This window comes from Bufo bufo, unplaced genomic scaffold (assembly GCF_905171765.1).
Source record: "Bufo bufo unplaced genomic scaffold, aBufBuf1.1, whole genome shotgun sequence".
In the NCBI taxonomy this organism is placed as follows: domain Eukaryota; kingdom Metazoa; phylum Chordata; class Amphibia; order Anura; family Bufonidae; genus Bufo; species Bufo bufo.
The window spans coordinates 57,458-74,958 of record NW_024401189.1 but is presented as its reverse complement, the minus strand read 5'-3'; the positions used below and the strand labels follow the sequence as shown (position 1 = coordinate 74,958).

General features: G+C 49.7%; 1 protein-coding gene across 1 annotated transcript in view; it reads left to right on the top strand.

Annotated features, from left to right (window-relative positions):
* The first annotated feature begins 392 nt into the window (after window positions 1–392).
* LOC120985013 (TAR DNA-binding protein 43-like) overlaps window positions 393–17,501 on the top strand; it is a 28,624-nt gene continuing 11,515 nt past the window's right edge. Inside the window, exons 1-4 of the mRNA XM_040413461.1 lie at window positions 393–633; window positions 1,029–1,171; window positions 1,256–1,396; window positions 17,047–17,217. Of these exons, the coding sequence (XP_040269395.1) occupies window positions 393–633; window positions 1,029–1,171; window positions 1,256–1,396; window positions 17,047–17,217 (696 nt within the window). The remainder of the gene's footprint in view (window positions 634–1,028; window positions 1,172–1,255; window positions 1,397–17,046; window positions 17,218–17,501) is intronic.

Genomic DNA, 17,501 nt, shown 5'->3' with positions numbered 1-17,501 from the left:
TCTATGTGTATTATTTATAATAATAATAATATATATATATATATATATATATATATATATGTGTTCAGGTATGGGTTGCTTTGGTGTAAATGTTATGGGCGATCATTCTATATGACATATTCTGCCATGTCCGGTTTCAGTAAGTAGATGACAGAAATGGTCAGTATCGCTGCCCCTATACATTACAAGGATAAAATGCCAGTTACACTTTACAGCACCCGTCCCATGAAGTGATGGCATATTGCTTGGCCCCTGAACCATGTCCTAGCAGTGTGCCATCCCTCCATAGGACGGGCGGACAGCGTGTGCTGGGAGTGTCTGGTATAGAAAAGTCCACTCTTGAGGACTGGAGAAGGTGCCGTGGTGACTGTTTTGTCTCTTAGTTCGCAGCCATGGAAATGGAATTTATCCTCGTGGCCGACGATGCGAAAGGGGAGGTAATGGAAATTCCATGCGAGGATGATGGCACCGTTCTGCTGTCCACCATAACTGCCCAGTTTCCTGGTGCTTACGGCCTCCGATACAGAAATCCGATGAAGCGTTTTTCGCGCGGCGTCCGCCTGATCGAAGGCATTCTCTACCCTCCAGGAAATGGCTGGGGAAATCGGGTTTATATTGTGAACTACCCAAAAGGTGAGGAGAAGTTTTCATTTGTGTGGAGCCATAGTGGAAATATCTTGTGAGGACTTTCCAGCTGACCTGCCCCTGTGCAGCATACCCCTTACGTGCTGGTGGACGTGTGAGGGGAAGCAGAGGGGCATGGGGGGACATTACCTCTGCTTACAAGGATTCCTAGGATAAGTTCCTTATTAGAAGGTCTTTGGTCTGAGGGAGGAAACCTATGTCATTGTGGGGAGGACATTTAGTCCTGAGTTGGACCCTCACCTGGTGACTTCCCGACCCCCTGTGCGGTGAGAGGCAGTCCTCGCAGTCTCCTTGTTGGGCTCTGCAGCAGCCGCCGCTCCCTCTAGTTTTTAAGGAACTTTTCTAATTCATTTGACATTTTATTTTTATTTTTTATGTTGCAGAAACTAATGCATCTTCTGCTGTAAAAATCAAGCGAGCCGCGACAAAAACCTCTGATCTCATTGTGCTTAACTTACCATGGGAAACAACAGGGCAGGATCTAAAGGACTACTTCAGCGCCTACGGGGAACTCATTATGGTCCAGGTATTGATGGTGTTAAAGTCCCCCAGTGCCCGCTGTGGTTTCATGGTTCTTGCCACTTAACGCTTTTTCTTAATGTTTTGCCAGGTTAAAAAAGATGCCCAAACCGGCCAATCAAGAGGTTTTGGCTTCATAAGATTTACTGATTATGAAACCCAAGAGAAGGTGATGTCCCTGCGTCACGAGATAGATGGAAGATTGTGCCGTGTTTGTCTGGCTAATGTCACGGTAAAGCCATGTTCGCGCTTTGGTGTATGTGTTCACATCTGTTATGATGAAGTGGTCAGTAGTGAAGTCCCTTCCCCACTAGGACATTATATATGCCCCAAAAACTAACACAACCTGCAGTGTAAAAAGTGCAATGATGCCCCGCGGTAACACGCCACGTGGCTGCGTGTGTCCTGTGACCATCGCCTTTCCTGACTACAGGTCATGTGAGCTGAACTCGCAGCATCATAGTGATCCTAGGCTGCTGTGAGTTTGGGCTGCACTACCTGCAGCTGTCAATCACACCGCTATTCACCGACCAGGCCATTTTCCAAGGTTTTTTTGCAAGGTGGACTGAGGAAAAACTGCAAATCGGCTGTCTGGAATTATTATTTTGTGTTCAGTGTGGGATAAATGCATCTATATTTTGATGCATGGCTATGCATATAAGGCTACTTTCACACTCGCGTTTTGTGCGGATCCATCATGGATGGATCCGTTCAGATAATACAACCGTTTGCATCCGTTCAGAACGGATCAGTTTGTATTACTTTAACATGGCCAAGATGGATGCGTCTTGAACACCATTGAAAGTCATTGGAGGACGGATCGGTTTTCTATTGTGTCAGACTGTGTCAGAGAAAACGGATCGGTCCTCATTGACTTACATTGTGTGCCAGGACGGATCCGTTTTCTATTGTGCCAGACTGTGTCAGAGAAAACGGATCCGTCCTCGGTGACTTACATTGTGTGCCAGGACGGATCCGTTTTCTATTGTGCCAGACTGTGTCAGAGAAAACGGATCCGTCCCCATTGACTTACATTGTGTGCCAGGACGGATCCGTTTTCTATTGTGCCAGACTGTGTCAGAGAAAACGGATCCGTCCCCATTGACTTACATTGTGTGCCAGGACGGATCCGTTTTCTATTGTGTCAGACTGTGTCAGAGAAAACGGATACGTCCTCGGTGACTTACATTGTGTGCCAGGACGGATCCGTTTTCTATTGTGTCAGACTGTGTCAGAGAAAACGGATCCGTCCCCATTGACTTACATTGTGTGTCAGGACGGATCCGTTTTCTATTGTGCCAGACTGTGTCAGAGAAAACGGATCCGTCCCCATTGACTTACATTGTGTGTCAGGACGGATCCGTTTTCTATTGTGCCAGACTGTGTCAGAGAAAACGGATCCGTCCCCATTGACTTATATTGTGTGTCAGGACGGATCCGTTTTCTATTGTGCCAGACTGTGTCAGAGAAAACGGATCCGTCCCCATTGACTTACATTGTGTGCCAGGACGGATCCGTTTTCTATTGTGTCAGACTGTGTCAGAGAAAACGGATACGTCCTCGGTGACTTACATTGTGTGCCAGGACGGATCCGTTTTCTATTGTGTCAGACTGTGTCAGAGAAAATGGATCCGTCCCCATTGACTTACATTGTGTGTCAGGACGGATCCGTTTTCTATTGTGCCAGACTGTGTCAGAGAAAACGGATCCGTCCCCATTGACTTACATTGTGTGCCAGGACGGATCCGTTTTCTATTGTGCCAGACTGTGTCAGAGAAAACGGATCCGTCCCCATTGACTTATATTGTGTGTCAGGACGGATCCGTTTTCTATTGTGTCAGACTGTGTCAGAGAAAACGGATACGTCCACATTGACTTACATTGTGTGCCAGGACGGATCCGTTTTCTATTGTGTCAGACTGTGTCAGAGAAAACGGATACGTCCTCGGTGACTTACATTGTGTGCCAGGACGGATCCGTTTTCTATTGTGTCAGACTGTGTCAGAGAAAACGGATCCGTCCTCGGTGACTTACATTGTGTGCCAGGACGGATCCGTTTTCTGTTGTGCCAGACTGTGTCAGAGAAAACGGATCCGTCCCCATTGACTTACATTGTGTGCCAGGACTGATCCGTTTTCTGTTGTGCCAGACTGTGTCAGAGAAAACGGATCCGTCCCCATTGACTTACATTGTGTGCCAGGACGGATCCGTTTTCTATTGTGCCAGACTGTGTCAGAGAAAACGGATCCGTCCACATTGACTTACATTGTGTGCCAGGACGGATCCGTTTTCTATTGTGCCAGACTGTGTCAGAGAAAACGGATCCTTCCACATTGACTTACATTGTGTGCCAGGACGGATCCGTTTTCTATTGTGCCAGACTGTGTCAGAGAAAACGGATCCGTCCTCGGTGACTTACATTGTGTGCCAGGACGGATCCGTTTTCTATTGTGCCAGACTGTGTCAGAGAAAACGGATCCGTCCCCATTGACTTACATTGTGTGCCAGGACGGATCCGTTTTCTATTGTGTCAGACTGTGTCAGAGAAAACGGATACGTCCTCGGTGACTTACATTGTGTGCCAGGACGGATCCGTTTTCTATTGTGTCAGACTGTGTCAGAGAAAACGGATCCGTCCCCATTGACTTACATTGTGTGCCAGGACGGATCCGTTTTCTATTGTGCCAGACTGTGTCAGAGAAAACGGATCCGTCCCCATTGACTTACATTGTGTGCCAGGACGGATCCGTTTTCTATTGTGTCAGACTGTGTCAGAGAAAACGGATACGTCCTCGGTGACTTACATTGTGTGCCAGGACGGATCCGTTTTCTATTGTGTCAGACTGTGTCAGAGAAAACGGATCCGTCCCCATTGACTTACATTGTGTGCCAGGACGGATCCGTTTTCTATTGTGCCAGACTGCGTCAGAGAAAACGGATCCGTCCTCGGTGACTTACATTGTGTGCCAGGACGGATCCGTTTTCTGTTGTGCCAGACTGTGTCAGAGAAAACGGATCCGTCCCCATTGACTTACATTGTGTGCCAGGACTGATCCGTTTTCTGTTGTGCCAGACTGTGTCAGAGAAAACGGATCCGTCCCCATTGACTTACATTGTGTGCCAGGACGGATCCGTTTTCTATTGTGCCAGACTGTGTCAGAGAAAACGGATCCGTCCCCATTGACTTACATTGTGTGCCAGGACGGATCCGTTTTCTATTGTGCCAGACTGTGTCAGAGAAAACGGATACGTCCTCGGTGACTTACATTGTGTGCCAGGACGGATCCGTTTTCTATTGTGCCAGACTGTGTCAGAGAAAACGGATACGTCCTCGGTGACTTACATTGTGTGCCAGGACGGATCCGTTTTCTATTGTGCCAGACTGTGTCAGAGAAAACGGATCCGTCCCCATTGACTTACATTGTGTGCCAGGACGGATCCGTTTTCTATTGTGCCAGACTGCGTCAGAGAAAACGGATCCGTCCTCGGTGACTTACATTGTGTGCCAGGACGGATCCGTTTTCTGTTGTGCCAGACTGTGTCAGAGAAAACGGATCCGTCCCCATTGACTTACATTGTGTGCCAGGACTGATCCGTTTTCTGTTGTGCCAGACTGTGTCAGAGAAAACGGATCCGTCCCCATTGACTTACATTGTGTGCCAGGACGGATCCGTTTTCTATTGTGCCAGACTGTGTCAGAGAAAACGGATCCGTCCCCATTGACTTACATTGTGTGCCAGGACGGATCCGTTTTCTATTGTGCCAGACTGTGTCAGAGAAAACGGATACGTCCTCGGTGACTTACATTGTGTGCCAGGACGGATCCGTTTTCTATTGTGCCAGACTGTGTCAGAGAAAACGGATACGTCCTCGGTGACTTACATTGTGTGCCAGGACGGATCCGTTTTCTATTGTGCCAGACTGTGTCAGAGAAAACGGATCCGTCCCCATTGACTTACATTGTGTGCCAGGACGGATCCGTTTGGCTCAGTTTCATCAGACGGACACAAAACGCTGCAGGCCGCCCCCAGAGCGGAATGGAGACTGAACTGATGCATTCTGAGCGGATCCTTTTCCATTCAGAATGCATTAGAATGCAAACTGATCCGTTTTCGCTGAGCCCTGAACGGATCCCAGAAACAGAAAGCCAAAACGCGAGTGTGAAAGACTAATTCATTATGGGGAAAGAGGGATAACGTTATTCTAAAATACTTTGTGATCTTCAGATCGCTTGGTCCTTGCTCTGCAGTGTACGGGAGATTTTCTATATTTTTTATGGAGCGCTGCCACCTGTGGGGCTCCTTGAGAACTACAGCTGTAACATGGGTCTGATTTGTAGAAAGCTGCCATCTTTTAACGAGGACCTTTCCTGGGTTTGTAGTAATTGAGATACATATCTGTACTAGGGCTGCACGATATGGGAATTTTGTGCGATTGCGATTAGGGCCCTAAAAATTGCGATAAGGATATGCGATGCGATATTTTAAGGGAATTGTGCTAGAGGTCTATTTGCTTGGATTTTCAAGGTAAAATCACACACAAATTACTGGTAATGCTGAAATGTAGTTATGCTCAAGAACAGACATACACAGTGTTTTTCAAAATAAAACATCTTTTACTAAAGTAAATAACATATTTTCATGACTGCAAAAGTACGAAATACAAAACTTACCATTTTCTTAACAGCACTGCACAGAACAGAGAAATCAAATAGAGCAGATAGAAGAACATGTGTTCATTACAATAAGATTTTCCAAACACTGAACAAACAGGAACTTTTTACAGAACACCATAGTCAGCAGCAGCAACATAAGGTAATATACCGTATTTTTCACCATATAAGACGCACCGGCCCATAAGATGCACCGAGGTTTTTGAGGAGGAAAATAAGAAAAAAAATATTTTGAACCAAAAGGTGTGCTTTTGGTGGGTTTTGAACTAATGGTAGTCTGTGGATGACACTATTATGGGGGATTTGTGGATAACACTATTATGGGGGATCTGTGGATGACACTATTATGGGGGATTTGTGGATAACACTATTATGGGGGATCTGTGGATGACACTATTATGGGGGATCTGTGGATGACACTATTATGGGGGGGTCTGTGGATGGCACTGTCATGGGGGATCTCTGGATGGCTCTTATTGGGGTCTCTGGATGGCACTGTTATGGGGATCTGTGGATGACACTGTTATGGGGGGGATCTGTGGATGGCACTGTCATGGGGGATCTCTGGATGGCACTGTTATGGTAGATCTCTGGATAACACTGTTATGGGGGATCTGTGGATGACACTGTTATGGGGGGTCTGTGGATCACACTGTTATGGGCGGTCTGTGGATGACACTATTATGGAAGATCTGTGCATGACACTATTATGGGGGGTCTGTGGATGGCACTGTTATGGGGGGTCTGTGGATAACACTATTATGGGGGATCTGTGGATGACACTATTATGGGGGATCTGTGGATGACACTATTATGGGGATCTGTGGATGACACTATTATGGAGGATCTGTGGATGATACTATTATGGGGGATCTGTGGATGGCACTTTTATGGGGGATCTGTGGATGACACTATTATGGGGGATCTGTGGATGACACTGTTATGGGGGGTCTGTGGATGACACTATTATGGGGGATCTGTGGATGACACTGTTATGGGGATCTGTGGATAACACTGTTATGGAGGGGATCTGTGGATGGCACTGTCATGGGGGATCTCTGGATGGCACTGTTATGGTAGATCTCTGGATAACACTGTTATGGGGGATCTGTGGATGACACTGTTATGGGGGGTCTGTGGATCACACTGTTATGGGCGGTCTGTGGATGACACTATTATGGAAGATCTGTGCATGACACTATTATGGGGGGTCTGTGGATGGCACTGTTATGGGGGGTCTGTGGATAACACTATTATGGGGGATCTGTGGATGACACTATTATGGGGGATCTGTGGATGACACTATTATGGGGATCTGTGGATGACACTATTATGGAGGATCTGTGGATGATACTATTATGGGGGATCTGTGGATGGCACTTTTATGGGGGATCTGTGGATGACACTATTATGGGGGATCTGTGGATGACACTGTTATGGGGGGTCTGTGGATGACACTATTATGGGGGATCTGTGGATGACACTGTTATGGGGATCTGTGGATAACACTGTTATGGAGGGGATCTGTGGATGACACTGTTATGGAGGGGATCTGTGGATGGCACTGTTATGGGGGATCTGTGGATGGCACTGTTATGGAGGGGATATGTGGATGACACTGTTATGGAGGGGATCTGTGGATGGCACTGTTATGGGGGATCTGTGGATGACACTGTTATGGAGGGGATCTGTGGATACCACTGTTATGGTGGATCTGTGGATGGCACTGTTATGGGGGGGATCTGTGGATGGCACTGTTATGGGGGGATCTGTGGATGGCACTGTTATGGGGGATCTGTGGATGGCACTGTTATGGGGGATCTGTGAATTGCACTGTTATGTGGGATCTCTTGGATGACACTGTTATGGGGGATCTGTGGATGATACTATTATATGGGATCTGTGGATGGCACTGTTATGGGGGATCTGTGGATGACACTGCTTTGGGGGATCTGTGGATGTGTCACGGAACCATGAACCAGACGTACAACAAGAGATAAGTGAAAATAAGAAGGCTTTATTGAAAATAAAGCTGTAAAGCAAAAGTCCAAACGGATGGTGAAACCGAGCAGAGTCTTTGCGAAGCCAGAGGTCAGGAACCAGAAGGGTAGTCAGACGAAGCCAGGATCAGGAACCAGCAGGGTAGTCAGACGAAGCCAGGATCAGGAACCAGCAGGGTAGTCAGACGAAGCCAGGATCAGGAACCAGCAGGGTAGTCAGACGAAGCCAGGATCAGGAACCAGAAGCAGTCTTAGAAGCATGTGAACACAAGAGGACCAAGCAAGGAACTGAAGCCACAGACCTCCTATATATATGAGCTAGGCATCCAGCTCCTCCCAGGGGAAGGAGGAGCCGCAGGGTGGAAGGCTACAAGAAACCCAGAAACCAAGATGGCCGCCAGCACATGTCAAACGAAGGAGAGCAGCAAGCAGGTAAGACCATGACAGTACCTCCCCCTCAAGGGCCCCTCCTCCGCGGAGCACAAAACGGTTTCTGAAGGAAGCGTGCGTGGAAGGCTCGGAGCAAGGCAGGAGCATGGACATCTGTGGAGGGAACCCAGGAACGCTCCTCTGGACCATAACCACGCCAATGGACCAAAAACTGCAACCGACCGCGGACCAGGCGTGAGTCCAGGATATTGCTCACCTCATATTCCTCACGATTGCCCACTTGGACCGGACGAGGCCGAGGAACCGAGGAAGTGAAACGATTACACACCAGTGGCTTCAACAGGGAGACATGAAACACGTTGGAGATCCGCATGCCAGGAGGAAGCGCAAGGGCATAGGCTACCGGGTTTACCCTGCGAAGCACTCGGAAGGGACCAACAAAGCGAGGCGCCAGCTTGGGAGTGGGCACTCGAAGGTTGAGGTTGCGGGTGGACAACCATACACGGTCTCCGACCTGGTAGGAAGGAGCAGGCGCTCGTCTGCGATCAGCCTGGAGTCTCTGGCGCTGCGCAGAGACCTCAAGGGACTTCTGGATCTGTACCCAAGAAGCACGTAGGACGGAAAAGTGATCCTCCACAGCCGGAATATCCTGGGGAGAGAATACCTCCGGTAACACGGCAGGTTGGAACCCATAATTGGCCATGAAGGGAGACGTCCCAGAGGAAGAGTTCACCGCCGTGTTCCTGGCAAACTCAGCCCAAGGCAGGAGGTCAACCCAATTGTCTTGGTGATCGGAGACATAGCAACGAAGGAATTGCTCCAAGGCCTGATTGGATGGTTCTGCGGCCCCATTGGACTGAGGGTGGTAGGCCGAGGAGAAGGAGAGATGAATCCCCAACTGGGAGCAAAAGGCGCGCCAGAACCTGGACACAAACTGACTCCCCCGATCCGACACAATCTCCTTAGGCAAACCGTGCAACCGGAAGACCTCCCTGGCAAAAATCGTGGCCAACTCTTGTGCAGAGGGTAACTTCTTGAGAGGAACACAGTGGCACATTTTGGAAAACCGATCCTCAATCATGAGAATGACCGTATGGCCTCGGGATGCAGGGAGGTCCACAATGAAATCCATCCCCAGGTGTGACCATGGGCGCTCCCCGGTGGCTATGGGTTGCAGAAGGCCCAACGGAAGGTGCCGAGGGGACTTACTCTGGGCACAAACGGAGCATGCCGCTACATATGCGGCGATATCGGAACGTAGGGAAGGCCACCAGAACAGACGTGAAACAGCCCAGGACAGCTGATTCTTTCCAGGATGCCCCGCGGTCTTGGAGTTATGGTAGGTTCGCAACAACCGAGTGCGCAACTCCTCAGGCACAAAACATCTGCCGTTGGGTCTCCCAGAGGGAGCACCAGATTGAGCCGCCAAAATCTGCTCACCCAGGGGAGAGGTCAGGCTGGTGCGAATGGCGGCCAGGATCTGATTCGGAGGTATGACCGAAGTCGGAATCGACTCCTCCCTGGACAGCTCGGAGTACTGCCGTGATAAGGCATCCGCCCTGATGTTCTTGGAACCGGGTAGGTAGGAGACCACGTAATTAAAACGAGACAAGAACAGAGCCCATCTGGCCTGACGTGGTGTCAATCTCTTGGCCTCAGAAAGGTAGGTCAGATTCTTGTGGTCCGTCAGGATGAGAACCGGAACCACCGAACCCTCGAGCAAGTGCCTCCATTCTTTAAGGGCCTGCACGATGGCCAATAACTCCCTGTCACCAATCTGATAGTTGCACTCCGCGGAAGACAGTTTCCGGGAGTAAAACCCACAAGGAAGCAGAGGACCCTCTGGTGTTCTACGTTGAGACAGAAGGGCGCCTACTCCCGTCTCAGACGCGTCCACCTCGAGGACAAAGGGCAACCCAGGGTTGGGATGCGACAGAATCGGAGCCGACACAAAGGCGGACTTTAGGGCCTCAAAAGCTCGGATGGCCTCGAGCGGCCAGACCTGGGAATTACTGCCCTTCCTGGTCAGATCCGTGAGAGGCTTGGCCAGCATGGAAAAGTCCCGGATGAACTTCCGATAATAATTGGCGAAGCCCAAAAAGCGCTGCAGGGAACGAAGACCACTGGGCTGGGGCCACTGTAAGACAGCCGAAACCTTCTCAGGATCCATGGAGAACCCCTCAGCGGAAATGATGTAACCTAAGAAGGTTACCTGGGATCGGTGAAATTCGCATTTCTCAAGCTTACCGAACAGCTTGTTCTCTCGTAACCGTTGCAACACTCGTCTGACATCCAGAATGTGGGCCTCCATGGATTCAGAATATACCAAGATGTCATCCAAATAGACTACCACACACTGCTGCAACAGGTCACGGAAAACATCGTTGATGAATTCCTGAAAGACTGCGGGCGCATTGCACAACCCAAAGGGCATAACCAAGGATTCGTAATGACCGGTCCTGGTGTTAAACGCGGTCTTCCACTCATCGCCCGCCTTGATCCTTACCAGGTTATATGCCGCCCTCAGGTCGAGTTTGGTAAAGACCGTGGCCCCTTTAAGGCGATCGAACAGCTCGGAAATCAAGGGTATCGGGTAAGCGTTCTTGATCGTGATGCGATTGAGACCCCTGTAATCGATGCAAGGCCTCAACTCACCGCCCTTCTTTTTCACAAAGAAAAATCCAGCCCCTGCCGGGGACGAAGATTTGCGAATGTGTCCGCGTGAAAGCGCCTCCCTCACGTACTCCTCCATGGCCTCATTCTCCGCTACCGACAGTGGATAGACTTTGCCACGAGGAGGAACGGCACCAGATTGTAACTCTATGGCACAATCGTATGGGCGGTGCGGAGGTAGGGCAACCGCGCGCACCTTATCGAATACATCCCGGTACTCCTCGTATTCAGGAGGCAACAGAGAGTCCGAGGAAGTACACAGCAACTTGACAGACCCATGGATGCAACTAGCCCCACACTGCGGTGATCACGAGAGGATCTCGGCCGATCTCCAATCGAAAGTCGGATTATGCTTCTGGAGCCAGGGGTACCCCAAGACCACCGAGTAGTGTGGAGACGAAATAACCTGGAGGCAGACCGACTCTCTGTGAACGGCACCAATGGCTATCCCCACTGGAAGGGTCTCATGAGTCACGTGTGGCGGCAGAAGGGGTCTGCCGTCTATCGCCTCAAGAGCCAGTGGGGAACCTCGAGCCTGCAGAGGAATGGAATTGGCGGCAGCGAACACACTATCAATGAACAAACCACCAGCACCAGAGTCCACCAACGCCTGGGTCGTCACCGAGCCCCCGACCCAGGAGAGGACAACAGTGATCAGTGGTTTGTCAACACGGGAAACCGGGGACGAGGAGACTCCACCCAAGATCTGCCCCCGACAGGATCTCAGGGTACGAGCGTTTCCCGGACGGTTCGGACATGCCAACCGAAAATGCCCACCGAGACCACAGTACATGCATCGGCCCTCGCGTCTCCGGAGTGCCCTCTCCCCCTCGGACAGGCGAGCAAACCCCAGCTGCATGGGTTCACCCCCAGACAAGTCATCCCCAGGAGGCGTGGGAGGAGAGGGAGGCACGGGCGGGACAGCAAACGTAGGCACCAATCTGTTAGAAGACCTCCGCAGGTTCTCCTTAAAGGAAGGTCTCTCCCTGAGTCTGGTGTCAATCAAAATCAGGAAAGAAATAAGAGACTCGAGCTCAACTGGTAGGTCCTTAGCTGCAACCTCATCCTTCAAGGCATCCGAGAGACCATGAGAGAAAGCAGCGACCAGAGCCTCATTATTCCAGCCCACCTCTGCTGCCAGGGTACGAAACTCAATGGCGTATTCAGCTACGGATCGTGAACCCTGTCTGATGGACATAAGGAGCTTCGCAGCAGAGGCAGCACGAGCCGGCACATCGAATACCTTCCGAAGAGAAGCAACAAAACCGGAAAACTCGGCAACCACCGGATTGTTGTTCTCCCATAAAGGGCTGGCCCAGGCCAAGGCCTTGTCCGAGAGCAGCGAGATCAAGAAGCCCACCTTTGATCTCTCAGTAGGAAAGGCATGTGGCAGCAACTCGAAATAAATGCCCACCTGGTTAAGGAAACCTCGGCACTGAGTTGGCTCTCCCCCAAAGCGCTGTGGAAGAGGGGCAGAACCGGTCATACCCCGAAACACCGCAGGCGCAACAACAGGTGTCGGGGTAGACTCTGGCGCAACAACCGGAGCGGCAGTAGGAGCGAGCCCAGGAGCGACAACCGACCCATCGGCAACGGGAGCGAAATGAGCCGTGCGTTCAAGCAGGGTTTGCAACGCCACAGCGAACCGACCCAACAGGTGATCCTGCTGATCAAGTCTGGCAACCAGCGTGGGTAGCGAGGATGGCCCTGCACCGTCAGAATTCATGGCTTGGTCCTAATGTCACGGAACCATGAACCAGACGTACAACAAGAGATAAGTGAAAATAAGAAGGCTTTATTGAAAATAAAGCTGTAAAGCAAAAGTCCAAACGGATGGTGAAACCGAGCAGAGTCTTTGCGAAGCCAGAGGTCAGGAACCAGAAGGGTAGTCAGACGAAGCCAGGATCAGGAACCAGCAGGGTAGTCAGACGAAGCCAGGATCAGGAACCTGCAGGGTAGTCAGACGAAGCCAGGATCAGGAACCAGCAGGGTAGTCAGACGAAGCCAGGATCAGGAACCAGAAGCAGTCTTAGAAGCATGTGAACACAAGAGGACCAAGCAAGGAACTGAAGCCACAGACCTCCTATATATATGAGCTAGGCATCCAGCTCCTCCCAGGGGAAGGAGGAGCCGCAGGGTGGAAGGCTACAAGAAACCCAGAAACCAAGATGGCCGCCAGCACATGTCAAACGAAGGAGAGCAGCAAGCAGGTAAGACCATGACAGGATGATACTATTATGGGGGGTCTGTGGATGACACTATTATGGGGGATCTGTGAATGACACTATTATGGAGGATCTGTGGATGATACTATTATGGGGGATCTGTAGATGGCACTGTTATGGGGGATCTGTGGATGACACTATTATGGGGGATCTGTGGATGACACTGTTATGGGGGGGTCTGTAGATGGCACTATTATGGGGGATCTCTGGATGGCACTGTTATGGGGGATCTGTGGATGACACTATTATGGGGGATCTGTGGATGGCACTGTCAGGGCTGTGGAGTCGGAGTCGAGGAGTCGGGGGAAATTTTGGGTACCTGGAGTCGGAGTCAGCAAACAATGCACCGACTCCGACTCCTACTAAATTTAGATTGGAATAAAAAAAAAAAGCAAGTTTAAATGTCCCAATTCACAAAAAGTTATAATTAATTACTTCTCTACTGTAAGAATAAAGACCAATGCATGCAGTGCGTCACGTAACCGCAAAACGAACACGTTAAGTGACCGTGAAGAAGCTTTTCATGTGCTTCACTATATGGCACGCAACGCACAATTAGGAGCTGCAATACTTATACTTTCCATAGTGTTGTGTTCTGCTTTTACAGGGAACGCAGCGTCCATGTGTAACCTCGCCTCTCACTGATAAGGGGTTAAATAGAGAGTGAGACACTTGTATAAGTGAAGGGAATGGAGGGCCAATAGTTCAAGACTGAAGCTGTAAACCATTGGAAAAACTGCTGTCATTTAGCTAAGGCTATATAAACTTGTAAACTCCGATTGTAGCTTAAACTTTACACATGACTATGGGATTCTCCTAGGAAAATCATGTTTTAGAATAAATGCCCCTTCCTGGATCCTCCCACTGCCCTATCTTCAGCAGAAGATCAATTCCTGTAAAGATCCTGTTCCTGATGTTTATGCCTGCTGCTACTATCCAGCCACTTGATTGATTAATAAAAAAAAATTAATAAAACTTTGTTTTCATTGTGTTTGTCTTTTGCTTAAACTGTGCAATACAGTAGACTGTTGGCTTCCCAGCCAGTAGTCCTGTGGTAGGTTGCGTTTCTTTCCCTCAAGGAATGTATAAAATACATTCGCATATTAATACAGAGGAGTCGGAGTCGGGGAGTCGGAAGTACATAAAACTGAGGAGTCGAAGTCGGAACATTTATCTACCGACTCCACAGCCCTGGGCACTGTTATGAGGATCTCTGTATGGCACTGTTATGGGGGATCTCTGAATGACACTGTTATGGAGGAGATCTGTGGATGACACTGTGATGGGGGATCTGTGGATGGCACTGTTATGGAGGAGATCTGTGGATGACACTATTATGGGGGATCTGTGGATGGCACTGTTATGGAGGATCTGTGGATGACACTGTTATGGGGATTTCAGGATGGCACTGTTATGGGGGGATCTGTGGATGGCACTGTTATGGGGATCTCTGGATGGCACTGTTATGAGGATCTCTGTATGGCACTGTTATGGGGGATCTCTGAATGACACTGTTATGGAGGAGATCTGTGGATGACACTGTGATGGGGGATCTGTGGATGGCACTGTTATGGAGGAGATCTGTGGATGACACTATTATGGGGGATCTGTGGATGGCACTGTTATGGAGGATCTGTGGATGACACTGTTATGGGGATTTCAGGATGGCACTGTTATGGGGGGATCTGTGGATGGCACTGTTATGGGGATCTCTAGATGGCACTGTTATGGGGATCTCTGGATGGCACTGTGATGGGGCATCTGTGGATGACACTGCTATGGGGGGGATCTGTGGATGACACTGCTATGGAGGGGATCTGTGGATGGCACTGTTATGGGGGGGGGCTCTGTGTATAGCACTGTTATGGGGGGATCTGTGGATGACACTGCTATGGGGGGATCTGTGGATGGCACTGTTATGGGGGATCTCTGAATGACACTGTTATGGAGGAGATCTGTGGATGACACTGTTAGGGGGGATCTATGGATGGCACTGTTATGGGGGGTCTGTGGATGGCACTGTTATGGGGGATCTCTAGATGGCACTGTTATGGGAGGGATCTGTGGATGGCACTGTTATGGGGATCTCTGGATGGCACTGTTATGGGGATCTGTGGATGACACTGCGATGGAGGGGATCTCTAGATGGCACTGTTATGGGGGTGCTCTGTGTATGGCACTGTTATGGGGGGGGTCTGCGGATGACACTGCTATGGGGGGATCTGTGGATGGCACTGTTATAGCATCTTATGCTATGTGCCAACCACAGATCCCCCCCATAACAGTGTCCCTGCAGTGTGAATGACCCCAAATACAGGGGCTGGGGGCCGGCATCTTGATTAGGAAGATGTTGTATAATCTTATCTAACCTGCATTGCTAAAATATAATAATCATGTGTAATCCAGCTGTATTACTCACAACTAGGTTCTGTAGCAGGGAGGAGGCAGGCCGGGAGGATGGGCGGGTGGTGCGTCACTACGTCACGCGCCCGCGCTACCTGCTTCATTCATAAAGTGTGCGGCGCAGGTGCATGACGTAGTCAGTGACGCGCCTCTCCCGCCCGCCCTCCCGGCCTGCCTCCTCCCTGCTACAGAACCTAGTTGTAAGTAATAAAGCTGGATTACACATGATTATTAAATCTTAGCAATGCAGGTTAGATAAGATTATACAACAGTGAGCGGGGCCGATACATTAGGATACAGGGACTGCACCAGTCCCCACTGTCATTCCTAATCTAGATGCTGGCCCCCAGCCCCTCCTCCCTCTGTTGATACACCCGCCGACCGCGCTGTGCGGCATCGGGGCGGCCGTGTATCATTGTAGGTTATCACAGCATTTTTGGGTCGGCCAACTCGCCATATCACAATTGTTGATTATCGCGATACGATTGCTTTGGCCATATATCGTGCAGGCCTAATCTGTACCTGATGCTGCCACCCTGTCTGTTTTTTTTAAATAGCGCTTCTGCACCCCGTTATGGCCCCCCACAAATTCTGCGCTCATTATGCCAATACGGAGCAATGAGGAGGAGGCGGAGTCTTTCTCTGTGGGCGTCTCCTTCTCCCTGGCTGTGAGGGTCCGTGCTGCGATTGGACAGCGTTACCGCCAGGGAGAAGGAGACGTCCACAGAGAGACTCCGTCTCCTCCTCATTGCTCCGTATTAGCATACTGAGCGCGTAATTTGTGGGGGGCCAAAACGGGACGCAGGAGCGCTATTTTAAAAACCAGGCAGGGTGGCAGCATCAGCGGGGGGTACCCCGCAGGTACAGATATTTATCTCAATTACTACAAACCCAGGAAAGGTCCTCTTTAAGGGGATATGTCACTGAAGTCTTTACTGCCCGTTAAAACCAGACAGTGACACACAAGTCCCTTGGTTCTAATCTAGTTTCATGGCAGACTTTGTTCCTTCTATCTTCCGACCCGGACCGTGGAGGCAGCCATCTTGCCTGAACGGTCTGACAGCAATTACATTATTTAAAGCCGCCAGTATAGGCCATAGGTGCTGTTAACCGTAGGGGAGTCCTTGGCTTCTATGGGAGGATTTTATAGGCACACTGAGGAGTAGATACGTCATTGTAATCCTGCCTGTGAGGATAATGGTAGGATTATTGAAGTGATCTGTACAGCCCACAAGGTTGGCCTTAGTGGCTAGTGTGGGAACTGCAGTACTTTTTTGATTTTTTTTAATAGATTATATGGAAAACTTAAAAATTGCCACCAAAAAAGTTAGACCTAAAAACCTGATTTTACATTATTTTTGATGCATTCTTTTATTAGCTGTATATGGAGGGTTCTCTGGAAATGTTAACAGCTCTGCTGCGCCCATTCACGTGACGCTGCCATGTCACTTTATTACTATTCGTCACGACGTTGGGATGCATACTTCTAGGCCTCGCACTCATTTTGGCTTCTCTACAGCTAAGCCCGGATGAACCTATCCGCAGCTGTACGGTATATGTTGGCCGGTGCACTGAGGATATGACAGCGGAGGAACTTCGCCATTTCTTCACGCAGTACGGGGAGGTTGTGGATGTGTATATCCCGAAGCCATTTAAAGCGTATGCCTTTGTGACCTTTGTCGATGAGCAGGTAAGAGGCAGCTAAGTTATATATTGTATCTGTCATCTGTTCTGCAAGAGTAAATGGTTTTTAACGTGTTCATTCCTACATTTTAAAGGGGTTGTGCCAAGTTTTGAAGCTATCCCCTGCCCACAGAATAAGGGATAACGAAGTACCTGATTGGTGGGGGTCCAGTTCCCCATGTACACCCTGCCCATCCTGCTGTAGTCTTCAGAGGCTCCCATGGAGAGTGAATGCAGAGTCAGGGCTGTGGAAGACTTGGGGGCACTCCCTTTAAGTCTTCAGAGGCTCCC